This window comes from Scyliorhinus canicula, chromosome 18 (assembly GCF_902713615.1).
Source record: "Scyliorhinus canicula chromosome 18, sScyCan1.1, whole genome shotgun sequence".
NCBI classification, from domain to species: Eukaryota; Metazoa; Chordata; class Chondrichthyes; order Carcharhiniformes; family Scyliorhinidae; genus Scyliorhinus; species Scyliorhinus canicula.
Window position 1 is genome coordinate 48,020,163 of NC_052163.1, and position 25,992 is coordinate 48,046,154.

Consider the following 25,992-nt stretch of genomic DNA (forward strand, 5'->3'; position numbering starts at 1 on the left):
TCTACCCAAGTCCACGCCCACCCCCCTCCCTATCCCTGTAACCCCACCTAATTTGTACATCCCTGGACTCTAAGGGGCAATTTAGCATGGCTAATTCACCTAACCTGCACATCTTTGGACTGTGGGAGGAAACCCACGCACCCAGAGGAAACCCACGCAAATATGGGGAGAATGTGCAACTCAGTACAGTCATCCAAGGCCAGAATTGAACCTGGGTCCCTGGTGCTGTGAGGCAACAACGCTAACCACTATGTCACCGTGCCGCCCATAATCGTATGGAATCAGTATTTTGTTTACATTTTCTTATGTATATTAACCAAGTAAAAAATAGAGTCCGAGTCACTTATGGTCAGACACGGTCTTCATCAGTGCCCATGAAGACAGTCAAAGGTCTAATGGGATGGACTACCTTATACAAATGTACTTTCCAAACCATAAATAAGCCATATAGATTACCACCTGTTTTCCCACCTGTCATTATGTAAATTATCCTTAAAGATTTGAATTAAGGTCCCACAAAACTTGTTCATGGCTTTGAAGTCATTGCGGATTGTTTTGAGATAATCAAAGAGTGACAGGGCTGAAAAGCGCACCTGAAATACAAAATCAAATGTGGCAAGTCAAGATTATATAAACATTATACAGTATAGTCAATCTCACCATGAAGACATAAATTTACACCACAACAGCAGACAGCAGCTGTTGATGAGGTTGGCTTTATTATCCAGACGGTACTGTTCGTTTGACCCTCAAAAACAAAATGTGAGTAACACTCAGCTTCTCCCACTGAAAATCACAAGGTCATGAAATAAGCAGCACAATTATATTCAACAGAAGCTCTGTAAAGTGACACTGTCAGTATTTTCAGAATGGAAAAGCTAACAAACACAAAAAGGAAACACTTAAGCCTTTGCAAATATCCTTCCTAGTCAATATCAAAATAAAACTTTAGAACTGAATTTTGATGAAGGGCCACACCCAAAACCTGGTTTTTAAGACCTGTACATGGGGTTCAATGTTAAATTGTTAATTCTCAATTGTTAATAAGAATGAACATTTAATTAATTCATGTAGCATTCTGCTGTTTACTATTTCATTGGAAGCAATACACTACTTCATTACCCGGGAGCTTTGGCTTTGTTTGCCCTCCAACAATTTGTAGGCCTAATGGAAAAGGGTGGGGGTGTGGGACTGCATAGCTGTGCTGTCCTTGCGGAGAGATAGAATGGGTACAACAGGCCAAATGGTCCTTTTGCATTGTAACCATTCTACAATTTAAATCTACAAATCAGATCTGCCAGTCGTACCATTCAATTGATCCAATTCATTAACAATGTCTATTCCCTGGGAAGGAAAAGAGATTTTTTTATCTGACAAACTGACACATTATCCAAAATGCATGCCCACTGACAGTTTAAAAGGCCTATTATTGACATATACGAACTTATCCCTGTTTTATCTTTCCTCTTCAATCTCTCCTCCCCTCAGTCTGCCTTTGGGAATTTGCTCACTTCCATTGAATACTCTTGAGAAGAATCTATTGCTATTAAGATAATTAACACCAATCAACTTGAAATCTCAGATATAACCTTAATCACCAGCATGGTTTTTTTGGGTGTGTTTTCCCCAATGGACTAAGAGGGAATTTATAAGCTTCAGTTTTTTAATCTCTCAACATAAATGGCATAACCATCATTTGGATGTCAGTGAGCAGAGCTCGGGCAAGAACTCAATGGCTATTCAACAGTGTAACTCTGGTCTGGCAGTTCCACATTAGTCTGAAATGCTACTTGTATTGCTAAGGTGAGTTTACATCAACTGCATTTTCTCTGCTACTCACTGAACCTTCCCCTTCCATTTATTTATCACTACATCGCTGGTTGTTTGAAATAACTAGTTTAAAATCTCACCGCAGTAATATGAAAACAGAATGTATGAAAAGATGAAGGTTGTCTCCCCCTCCCCCCCACAACACCTCAGTCATTTTCTAGTTCTTTTAGGATTTAGAAATACAATAATACAGAATAATAAAAAGTGTGTAAAGCACCAACAATGGGCAAACAACTACATTGATAAATTGAGAGCCCAGAAATCATTATGAAAACAATAATGACGCAGGTGGACAACAGGAAATTACTTTAATTTGAACTAAAGTTAAAGTTTGAAATATTACAGTTGCTACAAAGCAAGTAATATTGCTATATTTAAATGAATATACATCACACATAATCTATATCCACTCTAAGCAAACTAAATATTTATAGAAACCAAGCTTCATTAAAAATGTGCAGTAGATCATTCAATTTCAACAATGATCTACTGTAACAAATTCCAAGTTTGATATATTTTGGCAATGTGCTGCTCCTGTCCTCCATGTTAATCTGTTGCTCAAGAACTGTTGACAACTCACTTGGTGAAGTAAATGTTTAACTGTTTTCTTGCCGCTCTCCCAGGCTTGACTCCCTCGTGGGGGCATTCAAAATGTTCCTCCGTGCCTCTCTCGGCATCCTCTAAAGGACTCATTGGGCACCAAAATTCATGCCCGACACATTTACTGGGGATTAGTCACCCAAATCACCTCATCCAACATAGCCCTCCCACAGCTGCCCATGTGCATTTCACCAGCACAACCGCTCTCACCGCCTCTCTATGCATCTTCCACCAGAATGATCATTCACTTGTGAACAATGCCCTCGCCAATTTAACATGGATGATTTCACCAGCATCATTGCCTTAGTAAAAGTTAGACTTAGGGATGATGACACCGTTCCCAACACAAAGCCACCCAATTGGCTGTACATTCCACCACATCATGTCTATGAGGTATCCCTGCCAAGTGACTTTGATAATCTGCTCATAAAACTGACAGTCTCTCTTCATCTCCTTTTCCCACAGGGCCTGTAGGATGTAATGTGCAGACTGCTGCCTGTTGGACAAGTGGGCAAAGGAGATTTTCTGCATAAACTTCACCATGAGGAATAGGTGATATGGCATAGTCCAAATGCTTGGAGTGTTGTGCGGCAACGTGGCCAGACCCATCCTTCGCAACAGTGGGGGCAGGTACAACCTCATTACACTTGTTCATCTGCTTTTTAAAAAATAAATTTAGAGTACCCAATTCATTTTTCCAATTAAGGGGCAATTTAGCGTAGCCAATCCACATCTTTGGGTTATGGGGGTGAAAACTACGCAAACACAGGGAGAATGTGCAAACCCCACTCGGACAGTGACCCAGGGCCGGGACCAGACCTGGGACCTCAGTGCCATGAGGCAGCTGTGCTAACCACTGTGCCGCCTTACTTGTTCATCTACATGTTGCCCCTTGGCAACATCATCTGAAAGCACATTCTCTCTCTCTTGCAACCTACATCGTTGCTAAATTATCAGATGCCTATCCGATATCCAGAAATTTCCAGAATAAGTAGAAAGTTCCTCTAATTGAACAGTGGGAAGACTGAAGCTATAGTCTTCAGTTCCCACTCCAAACTCTGTTCCCTACCTATTGACTCCATCACTCTCCCAGGGCTAAATCAGAACGTTTGAAACCGTAGTCCTATTTGAGCTTCTGTCCACATACCTGTTCCATCACAAGACTACCTATTTCCACCTTGCCTTGCTCATCTGCTGCTGAAACCTTCATTTATGCCTTTGCCACCTTTAGACTTGATTGTGCCAATGCATTCCTGGCTGACCTCCTACGTTCTACCGTCCGAAACTCTTTGAGGTAATTCCTCATTTGTGCGAAGTCTCATTCGAATCCATTCAGTGCCCCGACTCCTCTATCTCTTCAATCTGCTCCAGTTTGAGGATGAAGGCATCATGACATCTGTCAAGATAGTATGCACACACATTCGTAAAGCTCTTGCTGTCATCGCATTCCAACTGAATGGCTTTGGAAACATTTTCCGCTGATCAATGTCACTGGTCGCTCTCTGGGTGCCTTGATGGCCACATGAATGGAATCAATGATATACTGCACCTGTGGGGAGCCCAGCACTGGAATCCTATTTCCTTTTGTGCCTCCAAGGCCTCATCTTGAAGTTGTACATACCACCCATCTTTCGAAAATCAGATATCCATGACCAGTGAGACACAATGGTGTGCTGCAGCTTCAAGATGCCAGCAAGGCCTGCCGCTGATCATTGGAGTATGCCAAAAGTGAAGAAGTTCAAGGCTACTAGCAGGATATGGCATGCAGTGAAGTGAGGTCTAAAGTCTTCCTCAGCAAATGCACAAATCTGGTGCCATCTGCCGAGGTAGACACAGTCTCCAGTGGCATTGATGCTCTGGCATGTTCAGGTAGTTTTTTTTCCTGTGGTATAGTCAATATTGAGGATATAGCCGTTGTTGCCTTCCTGGCTTTTTGTTCCTCTTTACTGCCCTCATGCTCAGGGCTATTCATCTGCTCCAGCGGATGCTAATCCTCATTAACACTCAACCCCTTCTCAGAATACCCTTCATTGTATTTCTGATTATGCCACAAATAGACATTTGTGTTACCATTATTTGATGTCAACAAATCCATATAGTGGAGGGCAGGGGTGGCTAGGTTCCATGCTGTCTGAGTTGGGGGAGACTGTTGATGGTGGAGATCAGAGTTTCATTCAAAGTGGATGGCAATGGGATTATTCAGATGTGTCATCTTGCTCCATAATTTATCTTGCTGAATTGAGAAGATTCATCTGTAATAAAGGTCGAGAGCCATAGAGGTGAAACATTGCTAAATTAGCATTGTCCATGCAGGCATGCCAGCTGGTGAATGCTGTGAGCCTTGGGACAGCGACATGTCTGGACACCAAGCTCCACTGGAGTGGCCACTTTGTCCTCTTCCTCCTCTGTCCTATCCTCTTCCAAGGAAGAATAGTGTTCCAGGTCCTCCACCTCCTCTTCCGGCTCCAGGTTTCTTTGCATAGTCATGTTGTATAACACGTGGCAGACAACCACAATATGAGACACTCTGGCTGCCTCATACTGGAGAACACCACCAGACTGGTCAAGGCAATGAGACCAAATCTCTTCAATGCAGGTATGTGTTAGTTGATGGCATTGGTTGTAGCGCCTCTCTGCATCTGTTGCTAGGTATCGGACCGGCATCAGAAACCACTTCTTCAAGGGATAATTCCTTTCCCCCCAGCAGCCATTCACAGAGTCTGGATATTGGTCTGAAGATGTCCGGCATCTGGGACTCTGAGGATTGAAGGCATCATGCCAGCTAGCTGGGAATCAAGCGCACATCTGCAAGATTTGTTTCCTATGGTCACAGACCAGCTTGATATTCGTTAAGTGCAAGGTCCTTCTGTTTAGTAATCTGGTTGGCTAGTCTGTCACTGAATGGTTATATGGATGCAATTGCTGACCCCTAGGACCTGCAGGAAAGCCCAATACCCTCTGTGCCTATACACTACACTGGCCCATCTGACTGAAAATGGATGTAGTACCCCACCCTCTGTCAAAGGGCACCCGTTACCTTCCTGATGACATGTTGAGCTGCTGTCTGAGCTCTCCAGCTGATCCCTGGAATGAGTCATATGCATAAAAATTCTGTGCCACAGTGACCTTGATGGTTGCAGCTAGGAGTCGTCCACGGGTACGGAGAGACTTCAGGCCACTGTGGACCAGAGAACAAATGTCAGAGACCAACTGTCTAGAAAAGTGCAGTCTCTTCGTGGTCTGCCATTTCAGGTAGCTGAATTTTGGTTGCATTCCCGTTGCTGTGGGGAGTGCCTTCTTCCAATCACAACTCCCAGAGTTCTGCTCCTCTGGTCTTCTCCTAACCAGAAGGGTGCATCTGCTGTGGTTCTTCCTCCCTTCTCTCTTCAAGATCTGAAGGTGGAGAAATCACCCAGACCAGATGGATTACCCAGGGTTCTGAACGAGATAGCTGAAGAGATTGTGGAGGCATTGGGAGTGATCTTTCAGGAATCATTGGAGTTAGGTAGGATCCCAGAGGACTGGAAAATGGCTAATGTAATACTTCTGTTTCAGGCCGGTTAGCCTATAATCCTGTCATTGGTAAGATTTTAGAGTCTATTATTAAAGATGAGATTGCAGAGTACTTGGAAGTGTATGGTAATATAGGGCTAAGTAAGCATGGCTTTGTCAAGGGGAGGTCATGTCTGACAAATCTGTTAGAATTCTTTGAGGAGGTAATGAGGAAGTTAGACAAACCAGAGTCAGTGGATGTGATCTATTTGGATTTCCAAAAGACCTTTGACACGGTGCTGTAAGGGAGGCTGCTAAATAAGATAAGAGCCCATGATGTTAGGGGAAGGCACTGGCATGGATAGAGGTTTGGCTGACACCAAAAAGAAAATGCTGGAAGAAGGAGCTGAGGACATTGTTGCTCAGTTTGCAGATGATACAAAGATATGTATAGGGACAAGTAGTGTTGAGGCAAGTAGGGAGGTTGTAGAAGGATTTGGACAGGCAAGGAGAGTGGGCAAAGAAGTGGCTGATGGAATACATTGTGGAAAAGTGTGAGATTATGCACTTTTGTAGGAAGAATAGAGGCCCAGACTATTTTCTAAATGCGAAAAGGCTTCAGAAATCTGAAGCACAAAGGGACTTTGGAGTCCTATTTCAGGATTCTTTTAAGATTAACATGCAGGTTCAGTTGGCAGTGAGGAAGGCAAATGCAATGTTAGTATTCATGTCGAGAGGGCTAAAATACAAGAGCAGGGATGTACTCCTGAGGCTGCAGCTGGGTCTTGGAATATTGAGAGTAGTTTTGTATCTAAGGAAGGATGTGCTGGCCTTAGAGAAGGTCCAGTGGAGGTTCAGAAGAATGATCCTTGGAATGGTACATGTTTTTCCATGCGTGCGAGCACCTGAACTTACTCCGAATTAAAAATACAGCCCATGACTAGTACTCATCAAGTGAAATATTTCAGCATGAGTTTATAACTGGGCTGAACTAAAAATTTTTGAAGACAAGCAATTAGGAGAAATATCTGAAAAATTAAATTTATTTTAATACCAACTTTATAATCATTTAGATTTTTAAAAAACAACCAAGTCCCTCTTCTTATCAGTAACATTTAAAAATAAAACAGGACCCAATATCGTAGAAATTCTAAGCTCTGAAATAAAATGTTGAAAAATATAATAATTTAAACTTAAATGTAAGACTGTGGTTTTTATGTTTAGCTGGGTGCCAATATATGCTTCTAAAACACCCAAGAAAACAGATGGCACAACTTCAATAAACATTTTCAGGATTAGAGAAGTCCAAACCTTTTTGCCATTGCACTCACTATTAAGCATTATGGAACTGCGTGACTCATTTTTAAATTTAACACACTTGTGAATAGGGCACTGACCAGTACTGAGAAATTAAAATTTTTTGTTGAATTACACACCAAACAATTTCCTCTAGTTGAGTGGCAGACATTACCCTCGGGCCCATGTAATCTAAGTAGGCGACTGCAGCAGGATAAGAAATGTGAGTGCTAATAGAAATGGAGCCACTTGCTCAGGATAAATAATCGTCTAACAACTCTTGGCTAGCCTTGATGACAATGCCAGTAAGGGAATTAACCGAGTTACAACAGGGCTGGTGGCAAAATAAAATGATTGACTAGTTTTTGTTTGCGTTCGGGGATTCTAGCTTCCTCCTTCAACCATGAATGATGCACAGTTTCTGAATTTGGTTTGATGGTACACAGCAAATAGTGCCAACATTACTGATTCCTGAGAGCCAAACCACAATGTGCTTGCCAAATAATAGCAAGGCTACTATAATGGTGCCCATTATTCCAGATATGTTTGTTTAAAACTAAATTAGAGAATACCAATAACTTGGCAGCTTAGACGTTCTAGTGTTACAGAACTGGATTCTCTGCCTGGTTTCTTATTTGAACTTGCCTATATTCCTCTAGGGTCTCTCATCACTTTTGGTTCAGTTGGGTGTACTACTTTAAAGGAGTGTCCTGTGTCAAGGTGAAATGAAAATGACAGGATTATGCCTGCCTACAAAAATAGAAGGTCTTCAGCCCAGCATAGACTGGAAGGAAGAAAGGCAGAGATGGAAACAACAGAGACATGCTCCTTCCAAAAACTGGGAAGAGATTCTTGTATTTTGTTACCAGAAGCCATATATTAATAGTGGAGATATTTGCCTTCACATAGAATACTTACTTTCACTTTAAAACAAATGCTCAAAACAAACTGTCTATTGTTCTAGCCTGAAATAAATGGATAATCTTAATACTTTCTTTCTCAGTAATGTTATTTGCCTGTTTGAGTAAATGGAATTTGCAGTCACATGAATATTCTGTCAGGAGGTAACTACCTTTTACAACATATCACAAAAATGCCATACCTTAAATATGGTCAGTACAGAGACAAAACCTGAATGCCACTGCAGAACTTTTCGCTAGTGTCCACAAGGTGATAAATTGCATACAACTGATACTGAGATTTGAATTTTATGTTAACCAGAACATAATGAGGAATCTCAGCTTTAAAAAGTTACAAAGATTACAATGAACATTAACATACCCTTGTCTTTTTTTGTTCAAACATGACGTGGAGATGCCGGCATTGGACTGGGGTGAGCACAGCAAGAAGTCTTACAACACCAGGTTAAAGTCCAACATGTTTGTTTCAAACACTAGCTTTCGGAGCACTGCTCCTTCCTCAGGTGATGAAGGAGCAGTGCTCCGAAAGCTAGTGTCTGAAACAAACATGTTGGACTTTAACCTGGTGTTGTAAAACTTTACTTTGTTCAAACAGTAAGTGATGAGAAGATAATTATTCAACCAGCTTGAAGTTAGGAATCCTTTGACGAGAAGCTGATTCATGCCAACAGTATTGTTGTATTAAACAATCATTTAGAGTAACTGTATAAATGTAACTGTTTATATTAATTTAGACTATTGAACACTTGTAATTATAGAAAAATAAGCCAATAAATTTTCTAGCTGGCTTCCTTATTCATGTTTCCAGTGCTCTCCAATTTTATGTCCATGGAACTTTCCATAAATTTTTCAATGCTCATTCAGCTACCCATTAAAGTTAACTACTGTTTCTTCACAGTGATAACCAACACTCAGATCCAGATGTTCTGGATCACCTGGGTGCAGTGGTTAATGGGAAACAGTGTGGGTTGGAGCATCAGCTGACAAATGAACCTAAGTGTAAGGGGATTCGGAGCAGCTTGGAGCAAAGGACCAGGAGATCATAGTAGATAGGATAAAGAGAGATACATGATAAGATGGGAAAAGCCGACAGTATTAACTTGCTTGGTAAACAGAAGTAGAATTAACAGATAGAGCTATAAAATACCAGGGAATGTACTCCCTGAATAAAGGCACCTGCAACAAGTACTAACAGTATTCTTAAAGCATAGCAGTAATGTAGCATACAAATCTTGGTTAACAGTGAAATGTTCGCACGGCATAATGGGATGTAGCCAGCTAACCTGGCCACATTCTTTAGGAAGGCAGGTTCACAAGAAACAACCTGTTCAGCAGAAACATTCCTTAGCAGCAGTCCCCAGACAGCCGTTATGAATACAAACAATAGTTCCAATCAGGAACAAGGTTAAGATGGAAGGATTGCAGGACGGTGGTGGAGTGGCTAGCACTGCTGCCTCACTGTGCCGAGGACCCAGGTCAGATCCCGGCCCTGGACCACTGTCCATGTGGAGTTTGCACATTCTCCACGTGTCAGTGTAGTCTCACCCCCACAATCCACAAAAAAGATGGGATTGTACATACAAAGAAACAAGGACAGTAGATGGGAAACATCCGAAAACCATGCACGAGTTCCCAACTATCCACGAGCTGATCACGCAGTGCCATGCTACCCAAAAGTAAATTGCATTGGTCAATGTATATAACCTATAGCAATAACAATTGGTCCACGCCCAGCTGGGGTGGGCTACTGACTTTTGAAAATTGAATAATTGCTAAACCAAAAGCGATGTAAACAGAGCTGGTATGCAACTGCCCCAGACACTCGCCCATGTATGTTGATAAATAAAGACCATCTTGAACCAGAGTTGCTGTCTCTGCAATTCTTTGTGTTAGCTGGGTTGTAATTAAGAGGGGAAATCCCTCATGTGAATGCCAGCTTCGTACTCAGTCTCTGAAAAAGCTCCGACAACACCAATCAACTGCTCAGCTCTTCCATTAGCCAAAGTAGGGGAAAATGATTGGATGTTTCTTCATAGAAACTTATCTAATTTTCCAACAGCTGCTGCCCAGGCAATCAAGTATAGATACAGGAAAGTCTCTCCTATTAACTCAGTTAATGCTGTAACAGCGTCAGCTGCTTACATTGCTAACTTTGTTTTTTTACATGAAATAAACTTTATTTCTATTCTAAATCATTTGTTTCACATTATGGAACAAAGCCTTAAACTTGCATATAAAATAAGAGCCAGAGTTGGCCATTCATTATCATGGCTAATCTTGCAACTCAATCGTCTGTTCACACCTCTCCACTCCCTTCAATCCCTTTTGCCACATGTGCTATATTTGACTCCTTCTTTGAAACATGTTTTGGCTTCAACTATTGTGGCAGCGAATTCCACAGGCCGACCACTCTCTTGTGAAGAAATATCCCCTCATCTCAGTCCTTCACTGTATCCTCAGATTGTGACCCCAGGTTGTGGACTCCCCCGATCACTGGGAACATCCTTCTTGCATCTACCCTGTCTAGTGCTGTTAGAATTTTATAGTTTTCTATGAGATTCCCCCCCCCCCCCCACACTCTTCCGAACTCCAGAGAATATAATCCTAACCGTCTCAATCTCTCCTAATATGTCAGTTCTGCCATCCCAGCACAGCATTCCCTCTATAGCAAGAACATCCATCCTCAGATAAGGAGACCAAGACTGCAGACAATACTCCAGGTGTGGTCTCACCAAGGCCCTGTATATATGCATCAAGACATCCCTACTCGTGTACTTGAATCCTCTCGCTATGAAGGCCATTCATACCATATGCCTTCTTTACCGTCTGCTGCACCTGCATACTGGACACTTAGGTCTTATTGCACGTTCCCCTCTCTCAATTTATAGCCAGATTATAACCTGCCTTCCTGTTTTTGCTGCGGTAGATAACGGTACATTTATCCACATTATACACTGTATCTGCCAGGCATTTGCCCACTCACTCAGCTTGTCCAAATCACACTGAAGTTAGTACACAAATTATACACGTAATGCACAGACAGCCATTTGGAAATGGCCAGATTGAAAGGACATAATGAGGAATCCTTTCATATTCATTAGCGAAGACTTCCAAAGCACAGAAGGGTTTTACTTTACTGACAGAGATGTACATTGTGCATTTCAGTTTTCTGCTTAGTATCTGTGGCTTCTTTAATGGTGTGTTTTCATCCAAAAAGCTAAGGTGAATATATTAAGTAGAACACTTCTTGGAAATAATACCAATAAATAAGGAATATTGTTTTCTTCACTTGGAAGATTTAGTTACATCTGAAAATTATTTGTTATTTTCAGCACATAGGCAAGTCATTACGAAGCAAAAGCAGGAAGCATAGTTTGAGGATAACATTCTGAGAATAAATAAAACTTTTCAAGCATGCCTACATTCACAAATGTTGTCATTGTATGGGTGCTAAACGTTTTGTGGTTTGTTCAGTCGTGCCAATACCACTTCAACTGTACCAATAGGCAGTTGGTCAAGTTCGCACAAGACTTCTAGTTCTAACTGCAACTGAACCTTCAAGTCTGAAGTGATAATTATGGCAGAATTTTAAAAAACAGACAAGAAAATCAGTTTGGAATTCTCACACCACAACAAACATCAATTGACTGTAACTTACATAATTTTGGTTAAAAAGGATCTGATATTTGGTTGAATAGAAAGCTTTCATTTAGTTCAAAATGTTAATTTGACTATTCAGGACAGTTTCTGCCCAAATGTGATGGAATGGTGTTTTAAACTGAGGTTTGGATTGCTTTTTGTGCAAGTGAAAAGGCGTCTGTTCAATAATGTCACATGTGTAACAATTTACCATAATGACCACATTCAAATGTCTTTAAAATAAGATTTTGATCAAACCCATTAACAAATTTGTGTGGGAGGACATTTGTTCATGTGATAATCTGAGTATTGCACTGCTGTAACCAGTTCAATAATAATAATCTTTATTGTCACAAGTAGGCTTACATTAAGACTGCAATGAAGTTACTGTGAAAAGCCCCTAGTCGCCACATTTCGATGCCTGTTCGGGTACACAGAGGGAGAAACCAGTATATCCAAATGACCTAACAGCACGTCTTTTGGGGCTTGTGGGAGGAAACCGGACAAACCGCACGCAGACACGGGGAGAACATGCAGACTCCACACAGACAGTGACCCAAGCCGGGAATCGAACCTGGGACCCTGGCGCTGTGAAGCAATTGTGCTAACATGCCACCCAATCATGTTTTATATCAATTTTCTGGAATTGAACTTTCTTCTAATCATTCCAACATGGCTTCATTACAACCAGGAATCAGCTATAATTACAACTATGAAATAAATTTCCTGAACCAGAAACAGGGGCGGGTACATTTTATATAGTCAAAAGCAAAATTATGTAAAAAGACGAATCAAATCCTACAAACAAGGTTTTGAGGCTGACAGAAAATTACCCATCAAAATGTGACAAACCCGTCAACGATATCCTATTATCTGTAAGGAAATACTGTTGGCAAAACTATGCAGTTCAAAATATTCGGTGAAATATCAATCAACAGTTCAGTTTTAATTTTAAGAACACTTGTTTTTCAGTATTGGACCCCTGGCATTTCAATGGGTTTAGGCATTGAGCGCCTCAGCCACAAAGCCATGGAAGTTCATGGTTTGATCCTCAATAGTGCTAAGTTAATAGTTCTCAGGCAGGGTGTAGTTGGGACACTATAATTTGTATCAGTTTGAAGTGAGGTGGTAAATTCGCCATATTTTGCACTCCAGTGAGAATCCTGAGACCCCTACCAGAATGTACAAATGCGCATATCAGATGACAGTAGTTTAAAAAAAAAAAATTTAAAGTACCCAGTTAATTTTTTCCAATTAAGGGGCAATTGAACATGACCAATCCACCTATCCTACACATCTTTGTGCTGTGGGGTCAAAATCCATGCAAACACGGGGAGAATGTGCAAACTCCACACGGACCGTGACCGGGAGCCGGGATCAAACCTGGAACCTCAGCGCCGTGAGGCAGCAATGCTAACCACTGCACCACCATGCTGGCCAGATGACAGTAGTTGATTAGACAGGTAACATGCATTGTCAAAGTTCACAGAAGTGACCATTTTGATGAGGAACCAGAGGATGACCAACAACCATATACCAGCAAGCAATCAAGGCCTCCAGAAGAAAAGGGAGAAAAGAACATACTTTTTCAATTGTGACAACAAAGAGTAAAACAGTCACACAATGCAATACACTTCACTCCAATTTACACATCACTTTGTTCAACCTTGGCAAAAGCTTGGCTAAAGATCAGTTAACCTTCCAAACCAACATTAGAGGTTCATAATTAAATCTGGGAACATTAATCTAAACACAGGAGGTAATAAATACCCAGGTAATATGTGCCTGTGAAACTCAGTACCTCATCACAAGAGTAAGCGGCAGGGAAAGGTCTCAAATGTAGCAAAGCCCTTCCTGTCAAGTCTAGAGAAAATGTTTGGGCACTTGAGATTTCTAAACTTTCAACTATTGATTTGCTTGAGTACAGAGACAATGGAAATATCTGTTTATAAGCACCATCATGGTGATCACTCTCCATACTGATGGCTTCTGAGTTCTGAACTCCTGCAGTAGTCGACCAGCAGTTTCCAATAAGCAATTTGCAAATGCATGCAGTGGTAGAAATTGGTATTTTAGCAAAATACACAAACTCATTACCCTAGATATATTAACCTTAAATGCACATTTCTTTTCTAAGCCATCGACAGAATTTGATAACTCTTCAATTCCCAATAACACCCAGGTCAGAGTTACAAGTGGCCAAATGGCAGGGAAAGCTTTCAACTCAACAACTAGCAGTACGGCAGAGTTCAGTGGTGCCCAATGGGAATGCAAGTTCACTTCCCAACAATTTTTCTTGAAGCCAAAATTTTGAATCTGGGATTGTGAGATGAAATAAGCCCTCTCTGCGCAATAAACAGCTGTGGGAGACACTTGCAAATTATTGTTTGTGTTACAAGTAAAATTTGCTCTTACTACATTCAGCCTACTTGCAACAGTTACCTGAATACGATTGGTAATTTGCAACCAAGCCTACCCAATTACAGGGACTCTTTCTTTGTCTTAAACTTCCTGTCCAGGATTGGCAATTCCACTGGTTTAAGTTTTGGCACTCAATATTAGTGATGTGTTTCAGTGCATCCCTTCAAAAACTGCATACAACTCTGCACAAATTATAAATGCAGGAATTAGATGCAATTTGCACCAGAGTATTTTACTGTTCTGTTTCTCTCAACTTAATTACAAAACTGGTAAATTTAGAAGTTTTATATTTGTAATTTGTGTGTTTAATTATTCAGGGTGACAGTGGCCGAAGACAAAAAGGTCTGAAATCTTGTGACAAGGAATCGTGTAATTATAGCACTTTTTATGACTGATAGTGAAGTGTAAATATTTAAAGGCCACTTCAAATGGGAGAAATTATTAATCTTCAAGTGGGTGGAAACAGCAATTTTTGCTTTATCATCTATTACCATCAAAGCTGCGGACCAATGCATTTGCATCAAATCACCAAAGTGACAGCAGCATTTCAGCATTCAATGAAGTTATTCCATGTAATACAGGATGAAGCCCATAGCAACAACAGAACATAAACTTGCTGGGTTACGCACATATCAAGCAAAGGTAGAGCTTGCAAACTATTTTCTAATGTGACCCCATTTTAACTCGCTACCACTTTCTCAGCAACAAGCTGACCCTGCCGGCTACATCCCATGAACAAATACATTTTTTTCAACTCTTGAAAATTAAAATGACAAGCAGAAATAAAACAGCAATGAGTGGCAGAGTAACATTCAGTTTAGAAAGTTTGTTTATTATCGAACAAAATATACTATATAGTAGAAATCTGAAAATTTGTTGTTTTGAAGTACTGTAAAAAAGTGTTATTTTATGGATTCATATAGGTTTCAACCAAGCTCTTATTAATTACCGACTCGGTCAGGCCTCTCCCCCCACCAAGCCCCTTAGACAAACATTGGAATCAGCCACTCTCCCCTGCTATATACTCACCCTCTTGCCAAACCACCGCTTTCCACTATCACTCATTCAGCATCTCCTCTTCTGAAACCATATCCACCCTCACTTACTCACTCAGCCTGGCCTTTCTAACTGCTTTGCAGCAACAATCAAACTGTCCTGGGACCCCATAAGTCCGTTCATGGCCAAGCCACTGTGGTGGAAAAAGGTCCCCGATTCATTATAACCAGCTGAGCGCAAGCGCTGTTTCTCCCTCCTCCGCTAGGCCCCTCGTCTTCTGAATCCTGTGGCTCCAACAAGCAGCCGAGACTTGGGCCCGCTATTCCCTCCACCCCCTGCCTGCTGAACCCTGCAGTTCCAGCGAGCAGCCAGCAGCAGAGGCCACCTTTCTGGTAGGGTGAGTGACAGCAACTGAGTCTGGGTGTGAATCTGAGTGGCAGCTCTCCCAGGCCTTGGTAATGGTAGTGATAATCCTGGCTTTCTGAGAAGGCCGTGTTGGAGGCAGAGGTGGCCAAAGGGTGGCTGAAGTTGGAATTCCGTGATTCCAAAGTCAAAGTTCAGCCAAACAGCATAAATTTGTCATCCCTGAAATATCAGGGCTTGAAATTCAAAATAGTCAGCCTGGATGAAAGGTTACCAACCTGAAATATTAACTCCACAATTTGTTTCAAGACAGAGGCTGCCATACCTGCTGAATGTTTTGTAGCACCCACAAATACTTTGTTTTTTTCAAAACAGTTGTCTGGACCACAAGTTGATTTTAAAATGATATCTGTTCGCCAAGAAACATTTACCATCAACAAAGATCCAGCCATTTTTGGCTTTGCAGTTAAAAAACACAGCTTTCCCTTAAATGCTGACTGTGACGGTGCATTTTCAGGCTGCTTCTGTTTTATACCTACCTTACATTCGCCGACAACAGGATTAGTGTTTGAAAAGCCATTATTCAATGACAGAGATTACTTAATACTCGTAATGTTACGATACCTTCTCTTCTGTCTGCAGTCTGTACACTGCAGCTACAGATTCTGCAAACGGAATCATTTAGAGACAATTCCTTTTTTCCTTTGCACAGCTATCCTGTAGCTTTCTGGAATTTCTTTGATCCATTGAAGATTTTGAATGAAAATGTTAACCAGCAACTTTATTTGTTTCTCTTATTAATCTCAATCCCTCTCCCAGTATATTTTATGTTTTCGGTATGCTACAGATTAATTGTAAACTTTAGAGTATAACCAATCATAGTTTTTAACTCTGATTAGGATATTACATGTGTTTACATACCGTAGATTCAGTAAGTCCTCCTACTGAAACAGTGAGACCCAGCAAAACGCGATACTGATAAGTTGAAAGCCCTAAAAGCTTTGTGATCGGAGGGAAGGCTTGAGAGGGTGCACTCCAGTTTAGGGTTTCAAATTCTGATCTGGAATGAAAGAATAAGATCATGAACTATCTTTATTCTACGTAATGCACAGGAGCAAATTAAACAATGCATCAGTTATTTTATCTTATATTGGACCTACACAACTCAATATCATGGATTATGACAAAAAAGGAAATATATTTTTGAGCAAGCAGAATGTACATGGAAACATTTGTAACACTTTTAATTGAGGGAAGTTAGATAAAATCTGGTTTCTTTTGGCAAATGTGAAAATGTGAAGCCATTCATTTTGGGAGGAAAAACAGGTAGATCAGTGTATTTTTTCCTGGTGAGAAGTTACATACTGTGGAAGAGCAGAGAGATTTAGAGGTTCAAATACGGAAATCACTAAAAGGACAGGTATGAAAAATAATTTAAAAGTTACGAGAATGCTGGCTTTTATCTCAAAGAGGGCTAAAATACAAAGGGGTGGTCATTAGGTTGTACTACAACAAAGTTCTAGTCAGGCCTCACTTAAGAGTTCTGGCTACGACTTCCGGTTGCGGCTATGACCAGCTAAGTCGCACATTTGGCAGCTCCTGCGACAAAGGTGTTTAAGGGCCGATTGGAGGGCCCCGACGGTACTGTAAAGACGAATCCCGGTGGGGGAAGGCTCCCTGAGGAGAGTGAGACCAACTTTATGGTCGGTACTCGGAGTGGGGCGACAAAAAAAGCGGCAGCAGCTCCCCGAAAAAAGCGGGGGAAGAGGACCAAAATGGCGGCCGGTGGCGCACTAGAAGATTGGAGAAAATGGGCGGAGGAGCAGCAGGCCGCTCTCCTCCGGTGTTTTACGGAGCTGAAAGTGGAACTCTTAGAGTCTATGAACGCGACGACCACAAGGCTGATGGGGGCCCAGGCGACCCAAGAGGCGTCGATAAGAGAGCTGCAGCAGGAGATGACTGCAAGGGAGGAGGAGGCCACGGTCCTCGTGGGAAAGGTGGAGGTGCACGAGGCACTCCACCTGAAATGGCAGAGCCGCTTTGAGGAGCTGGACACTCTAATGAGGCGGAAGAACTTGAGGATCCTGGGCCTAGCAGAAGGCCTGGAGGGGCCTGATCTCCCGAAATATGTAGCGGAGATGCTGAGCTCCCTGATGGGAGAGGGGGCCGGTCCATCGCCCCTGGAGCTGGAAGAAGCATATCGGGTCATGGCTAGGCGGCCTAGGGCGAACGAGCCCCCGAGGGCGGTGCTGGTGCGATTCCAGCGTTTCTGTGATCGGGAGAAAGTGCTGAGGTGGGCCAAGAGGGAGAAAAGCAGCAAATGGGAGAATTCGACGGTGCGGATATATCAGGACTGGAGTGCGGAGGTGGCAAAGCGGCGGGCCCGGTTTAACCGGACGAAGGCGGTGCTGCACGCAAAGAGGATCAAGTTCGGAATGCTGCAGCCAGCGCGTTTGTGGGTCACCTACAAGGACCAGCACCATTACTTTGAGACCCCAGAGGAGGCATGGACTTTTGTTCGGGAGGAAAAGCTGGACCTGAACAAGAACTTGGGAACGCCGGCGGTCGAGGCCGCCCGAGTACCCTTGACTGATCAAGTGGCCCATGTCTTTCTTAGGCCAGGTCGGAACTTGGTTAAAGTTGATGGATCGTTTGGTTTCTTTGAAACTTGTGTTATGGGGGGTTTCTTTGTTCCTTTTTGTGTGTCTCTTCCCGTTGCCAACTTCCCTTAATTATTGTTGTTGTAGGGGGGGCTTTTTTACTGTTTTTTGATCTGTTCTTTAAGGGTTATGGTTACTGTTCTGTTCGATGGAGGGTGATGGTTAAATACGTTATTATTGGGTAGTTATTTAGTTATGCAGGCATAGTTATGTATTTATGTATTTATTTGAGATTTGTTATTTATACTGTTATATTGTTAAGTTGGGGAGGCGGGACGGGGGGGTGCAAGTTGGTTATGCGTGTTTTCTTTTTCTCTTTTTTCTTCCTCTCGTTTTAAGGGGGCTTTTTTATGGGCTTGGATGGGGACGGGGGTGGAATTGAAGATGGCGGGGTAGGGTGTGGCCGGGCGAAAGCGCGGGCTTTCCCCTGTTTCCCGCGCGCGGGACGGAGGAAGGGGGAGGAGAGAAGAGTGGGGTGTGGCCAGCAATGGCGGCTTTTCCCGCGCTGAAGCGGGGTCAGAGAGGGATGGCAAGGGGGGGGGGAGGCCCCTCCCCCCCCACATCGGGAGGAGTCGGAGTGTGACAGGGGCAGCCGGGTCAGCGAAAACCAGCTGACTCTCGGGAGTACGATGGTGGATACACCGCGGCTAGGAGGGGTCCTAGCCGGGGGGGGGGGGGGGGGGAAGGGGGGTTAGGGGGGGATACCGGGTTGCTGCTGGAAAGGCCGAGGACGGGAAGGGAAGAACGGGAGGAGAGAGGGGGAGGGGCCATCGCCATGGGGAACGGGTCAGAAGGGGAGGGTCGACCCGGGGCGAACAGGGGACAGGACATGGCTAATAGACAGGGGAAAGGGACGGGTCGCTCCGCGACCCGGTTGATTACTTGGAACGTGAGGGGGCTGAATGGGCCGGTCAAGAGATCAAGGGTTTTTTCACACCTAAAGGGACTGCAGGCGGATGTGGCAATGTTGCAGGAGACTCACTTGAGAGTAGTAGACCAGGTACGCCTGAGAAGGGGGTGGGTGGGACAGGTGTTCCACTCAGGCTTGGACGCAAAGAACCGGGGGGTGGCGATTTTGGTGGGAAAGAGGGTGTCGTTCGTGGCGGCGCAGGTGGTAGCAGATAAGGAGGGTAGGTACGTGATGGTGAAGGGTAGGCTGCAGGGAGAGAATGTGGTGCTGGTGAATGTGTATGCCCCGAATTGGGATGACGCGGGTTTTATGAGGCGCCTGTTGGGCCTCATTCCGGGTCTGGAGGCAGGGGGCCTGATCATGGGGGGGGACTTCAATACAGTGCTCGACCCTGGGCTGGACAGATCAAGTTCCAGGACGAATAGGAGGCCGGCAGCGGCAGAGGTGTTAAGGGGGTTCATGGAGCAGATGGGGGGGGTAGACCCTTGGAGATTTGGCAGGCCAAGGGCGAGGGAGTATTCTTTTTTCTCCCACGTCCACAGGGTGTACTCCAGAATAGACTTTTTTGTACTGAGCAGGGGGCTGATTTCGAGAGTGCAGGACACGGAGTACTCGGCCATTGCGATTTCGGACCATGCACCACACTGGGTAGAGGTAGAACTGGCGGAAGCACGGGACCAGCGCCCGTTGTGGCGCCTGGATGTGGGGCTGCTGGCGGACGAGGAGGTGTGCGGAAGGGTCCGGAAGGGCATTGAGAGATATCTGGGCACGAACGACACGGGCGAGGTGAAGGTGGGGATAGTCTGGGAGGCCCTGAAAGCAGTGATCAGAGGAGAGCTGATCTCCATAAGGGCACACAGAGAAAGGAAGGAGAGGCAGGAGAGGGAGAGACTGGTGGGGGAACTTATAGAAGTGGACAGGAGATATGCGGAGACGCCAGAGGAGGGGCTGTTGAGGGAGCGGCGCAGTTTACAGGCCCAGTTTGACCTACTGACCACTAGGAAGGCGGAGACGCAATGGAGAAGGGCACAGGGCGCGGTCTATGAGTACGGGGAAGAGGCGAGCAGGATGCTGGCACACCAGCTGCGCAAGCGAGATGCAGCCAGAGAGATTGGGGGAGTGAGAGAGAAGGGAGGGAACGTAGTGCAGAAGGGGCAAGAGGTGAACGGGGTCTTCAGGGATTTCTACAGGGAATTGTACCGGTCTGAGCCGCCCAGGAGGAGGGGGGGAATGGAGAACTTCCTCGATAGATTGAGGTTCCCAAAGGTCCAGGAGGAACGGGTGGAGGGGCTGGGGGCGCCGATAGAGATGCAGGAGCTAGTTAAAGGGATAGGCCAGATGCAGGCGGGGAAGGCGCCGGGGCCGGATGGGTTCCCGGTGGAATTTTATAAGAAGTATGTGGACTTGGTGGGTCCAGTGCTGGTGCGAGCCTTCAATGAGGCGCGAGAGGGGGGGGTTCTGCCCCCGACAATGTCACAGGCCCTGATCTCCTTGATCCTGAAGCGGGACAAAGACCCTGTACAGTGCGGGTCCTACAGGCCTATCTCCCTCTTGAATGTAGATGCCAAACTGTTGGCAAAGGTCCTGGCAACCAGAATAGAGGATTGTGTGCCAGGGGTAATCCATGAGGACCAGACGGGGTTCGTAAAGGGACGACAACTTAACACAAATGTCCGGAGACTGTTGAATGTGATTATGATGCCAGCAGTGGAGGGGGAGGCTGAGATAGTGGTAGCACTGGATGCGGAGAAGGCATTCGATAGGGTGGAGTGGGAATACCTGTGGGAGACGCTGGAACGGTTTGGGTTTGGGGAGGGATTTATCAAGTGGGTGAAGCTGCTGTATTCGGCCCCGATGGCGAGTGTGGTTACAAACGGGAGGAGGTCAGAGTATTTTGGGCTCCATCGAGGTACCAGGCAGGGATGCCCCCTATCCCCCTTACTATTTGCATTAGCGATCGAACCGTTGGCGATGGCACTGAGGGGTTCAGGGGGGTGGAGAGGACTGACAAGGGGAGGGGAGGAACATCGGGTATCACTCTATGCGGATGATTTGTTGTTGTATGTGGCAGACCCGGAAGGGGGAATGCCGGAGGTAATGGAAATACTAGCGGAGTTTGGGGACTTTTCGGGATATAAATTAAATGTGGGTAAAAGTGAGGTCTTTGTGATACACCCGGGAGATCAGGGGGAGGGAATTGGGCGGCTCCCCTTTAAGAGAGCAGTAAAGAGCTTCAGGTACTTAGGGGTGCAGGTGGCAAGGAACTGGGGGACCCTCCACAAGCTGAACTTTTCAAGGCTGGTGGAGCAGATGGAGGAGGAGTTCAAGAGGTGGGACATGGTACCGCTGTCGCTAGCAGGGAGGGTGCAGTCAGTCAAAATGACGGTCCTCCCGAGGTTCTTGTTTCTGTTCCAGTGCTTGCCCATCTTTCTCCCCAGGGCCTTCTTCAAGAAGGTAACTAGCAGCATTATGGGCTATGTGTGGGCACATGGCACCCCTAGAGTGAGAAGGATTTTCTTGGAACGGAGTAGGGACAGTGGAGGATTAGCGCTACCCAATCTTTCCGGGTACTACTGGGCGGCGAACGCATCGATGGTGCGCAAGTGGGTGATGGAGGGGGAGGGGGCAGCTTGGAAACGTATGGAGAGGGCGTCCTGCGGCAATACAAGCCTGGGGGCGCTAGTAACGGCACCATGGCCGCTCCCCCCCACAAGGTATACCACGAGTCCGGTAGTGGCGGCCACCCTTAAAATCTGGGGGCAGTGGAGGCGACACAGGGGGGAAGTGGGGGGTCTGATGGCGGCGCCACTGAGAGGGAACCACAGATTTGTCCCGGGGAACACTGGCGGGGGATTCCAGAGCTGGCACAGGGCGGGCATCAGGCAACTGAGGGACATGTTCATAGAGGGGAGGTTTGCGAGCCTGGGAGAGCTGGAGGAGAAATTTGAGCTCCCCCCGGGGAACACGTTTAGATACCTGCAGGTGAAGGCATTTGCCAGACGACAGGTGGAAGGATTTCCCTTGCTTCCCGATAGAGGGGTGAGTGATAGGGTGCTGTCAGGGGTCTGGGTCGGAGAAGGGAAGGTCTCGGACATCTACAAAATAATGCAGGAGGTGGAGGAGGTATCGATAGAGGAGCTGAAAGACAAGTGGGAAGCGGAGCTGGGAGAGCAGATAGAAGATGGGACATGGGCGGATGCCTTAGAGAGGGTCAATTCGTCGTCGTCGTGCGCAAGGTTGGGCCTCATCCAATTTAAGGTGCTGCATAGAGCCCATATGACGGGGACTAGGATGAGTCGGTTCTTCGGGGGTGAGGACAGGTGTGTTAGGTGTTCGGGAAGCCCTGCGAACCATGTACATATGTTCTGGATGTGCCCGGCACTGGAAGAGTTCTGGGAGGGGGTGGCGGGGACGGTATCGAGAGTGGTGGGAACCAGGGTCAAACCAGGGTGGGGGCTAGCGATTTTTGGGGTTGGGGTGGAGCCAGGAGTACAAGAGGCAGGGGAGGCCGGAATATTGGCCTTTGCGTCCTTGGTAGCTCGGAGAAGGATCTTGATTCAGTGGAGGGACACAAGGCCACCAAGTGTTAACACCTGGTTAAACGACATGGCAAGCTTCATCCAATTGGAAAGAATCAAATTCGCCCTGAGAGGGTCGGTACGGGGGTTCTTCCGGCGGTGGCAGCCCTTCCTTGACTTTCTGGATCAGAGATAGGAACTGGAGGCCGAAACAGCAGCAACCCGGGGAGAAAGGGGGGGGGGAAGGGAGGGGGGGGGGGATAGCAACAAAGGGAGCACGTCAGCGGGGGGTCGCGGGCAATGACTGCCCGAGGCCATCGGCAGAAAGGGAAAAACGGTTTGGTTGCTAGACTGGTAGCGCGGGGGGGGAGGGGGGGGGGGGGGGGGGGGGGAGGGTGGGGGGGTGCGCGTGGGGGAGGGCGTGGGGAGGATTTTCCAGGGGGGATTTGATGTGTTATAATTTAAAATGTAGTAGGGGTAAATGTTTGTATCGAAAAATTTCAATAAAAATTATTTAAAAAAAAAAAAAAAGAGTTCTGGCTACCACATCAGAGGGCTTGTATATTGGGATGGGGGGGGGGGGATGCAACAGATTCCCAGAACAGTGCTAGACCCGAAAGGGTTAAAGTATGCAAACAGGCTGAATAGAATAGACTAAGTACATAATAGAATAGACATGTCCTTAGGCCTAGATAGGGTACATTTTTCAGAGGGTCGGTGCAGGCTGGATGGGCCGAATTGCCTCTTTCTACACTGTAGGGATTCTATGATTCTATTATGCATAGGAGATTAAGGAATGATCTAACTCTGCCGTTTTAAGATGAATAAAGGAGTTGATAGGATTGGCAGAAACTATTTCTTCTAATCGGGGAGTCCAGACAAGGGGGCATAACCTTAAAATTAGAGGTACCATTAGGAAGCACTTCTTCACACAAAGCGCAGTGGGAACCTGGAACATTCTTCACCAAACAGTTATTCAAGACCGGCCCAATTGAAAATGTCAAAACTGCGATTGATAGATTTTTGTTCGGCAAGGATATGAAGGGTTGTGGTTATTAAGGGTAATGGAACCAAGCCATGATTGAACTGAGTGATGGAACAGACTCGAGGGGCTGAATGGTCTACTTCTATTCCTTTTGTGTCCTAATATCTTTCAGTCGACTCCTGTGGCATGGCTGAATGTTACTTAAATAACAGGCTGCACCAGGCTGAAAGTAGATATTTGACGTTTCAGATCTTCACTTGCGATTGAAAGGAGAAGGAATCACTTTGTTCCATCATAGCCAGTGTTCATACTTTGGTAGTGTCAGACACAAGATATTCCAGGTCACGAAGAGACTTTGGTTTTAAAATCAAACAAAAAGAAAACTTGACATTAAGAGAATTACTCAATGTCTGGATTAAGATGCTGATAATATTACAAGCGGACCAATTTACCCTGAAGTCAAATCATTCAGTCAGGGAACACACTGGTGTAAAAGATGACATATTGACTTTTCATTCAACAAGTCTCTACGAGTCTGACATAGTCACACAAAATCAATCCTATTCGAGGAGTCTCTTAATGGATTTAAATTAGTGAGTTACAAATACCTGCTTGCTAAAACTAAACTTAACTCTTTGTTCTCTGCAATAATTATCTTCTCGTACAAAATGTTTTCACTGCTATGTTCCCAATACCTTCCCACTTTGTTTCTCTAAATAACCATGAGAGGTTAATGAAACAAATTTAAATGAGTTAAATGAGAAATATGTTGGACATGTTGTTTTATCATCAGCCTCTCCAGCTCCAGATTACTGTGGTATTTTATGCCACCTCTGTTAGCCCATTTGTCAGTCACTACACACTGGTTATATTTGCGACTCTCCAATATCCACTTGGTTTTGGTGTGAATGTCCCTTCATTCATAACTCTCTGTGCTTTCAACCTTCCCCAACCACAATCAATCCAATGTATCAGGCTCAGCGTGCTCCCCTCACTCTTGAAGTTCTTTTTCCACAACAAACATGTTTTAATTTAAATTGTTAACATTTTACAGCACCCAATTCAGCATTTTAAAATAAATTTAAGTTGATATGGAATTATCAAAATTGTATTCATCTGTGCAGCAGTTTAATCATTCAAGGGAAATGATGAACGGACAAGTCTGTGCCCTTTAATAACTCACCGTGGAAAAATATTCTCTAGCTCCTCCCGGTGTGGAATATGTGGAACTACAGGGTTATCAAAGTGTAGAATTCGAAGAAACACTGAGCCAGCATGTGCTCGGAATCGATCGATCTTCTCAGCTGACAGTTGAGCCAGGTAGCACATCATTTGTCTGCAACTGCACAGACGCAGGAAGAAGCATCAACACTATAGAATTCTATGGTTCAATCTCTTAGAAGATTAACCAGCATCACAAAACAGAATACCTGGTCACTATCAAATTATTTTGTGCAAATTGGCTCCCAGTTAGAACATAGAACATAGAACAGTACAGCACAGAACAGGCCCTTCAGCCCTCAATGTTGTGCCGAGCCATGATCACCCTACTCAAACCCACGTATCCACCCTATACCCGTAACCCAACAACCTCCCACCCCTTAACCTTACTTTTTAGGACACTACGGGCAATTTAGCATGGCCAATCCACCTAACCCGCACATCTTTGGACTGTGGGAGGAAACCGGAGCACCCGGAGGAAACCCACGCACACAGGGGGAGGACGTGCAGACTCCACACAGACAGTGACCCAGCTGGGAATCGAACCTGGGACCCTGGAGCTGTGAAGCATTTATGCTAACCACCATGCTACCCTGCTGCCCTTACATTACAGTTCTTACATTACAGTGGTGACTGCAGTTCAGAAGCATTTAACGGGCTGGAGAATACTCATTCGGAAAGGAACCATACACTTCGAGGGACTTTGTCAGGAATGTGTGGATGGAGGGAGCGTACAAACCTTCAAACAAGCCATTTACACAGCCCCTCATGCATTGTGATGTCCTAAAGAGCCAATATTTAAAAGTTGTGGTCCCTATAATAATTTCAAAATGTAGCAGCCAATTTACACAGCAAACATTTCAACATCAATCTTCTTAGTTGTCAGAATCTATGATGTGGAGATGCCGGCGTTGGACTGGGGTGAGCACAGTAAGAAGTCTTACAACACCAGGTTAAAGTCCAACAGGTTTGTTTCAAACACGAGCTTTCGGAGCACGGCTCCTTCTTCAGGTGAACCACAGTTCACCTGAAGAAGGAGCCGTGCTCCGAAAGCTCGTGTTTGAAACAAACCTGTTGGACTTTAACCCGGTCAGAATCTATGACACAGCTGAAAACTAAACTGAATGCAGCAGAGGTATTA

The 25,992-nt window shown here is 44.8% G+C and overlaps 1 protein-coding gene across 1 annotated transcript in view; it reads right to left on the bottom strand.

Moving 5' to 3' along the window:
• tbcd (tubulin folding cofactor D) overlaps positions 1 to 25,992 on the bottom strand; it is a 345,114-nt gene that overhangs the window by 31,055 nt on the left and 288,067 nt on the right. Inside the window, exons 31-33 of the mRNA XM_038777737.1 lie at positions 24,814 to 24,972; positions 16,479 to 16,617; positions 472 to 593 (exon numbers count right to left, since the gene is read on the bottom strand). Of these exons, the coding sequence (XP_038633665.1) occupies positions 472 to 593; positions 16,479 to 16,617; positions 24,814 to 24,972 (420 nt within the window). The remainder of the gene's footprint in view (positions 1 to 471; positions 594 to 16,478; positions 16,618 to 24,813; positions 24,973 to 25,992) is intronic.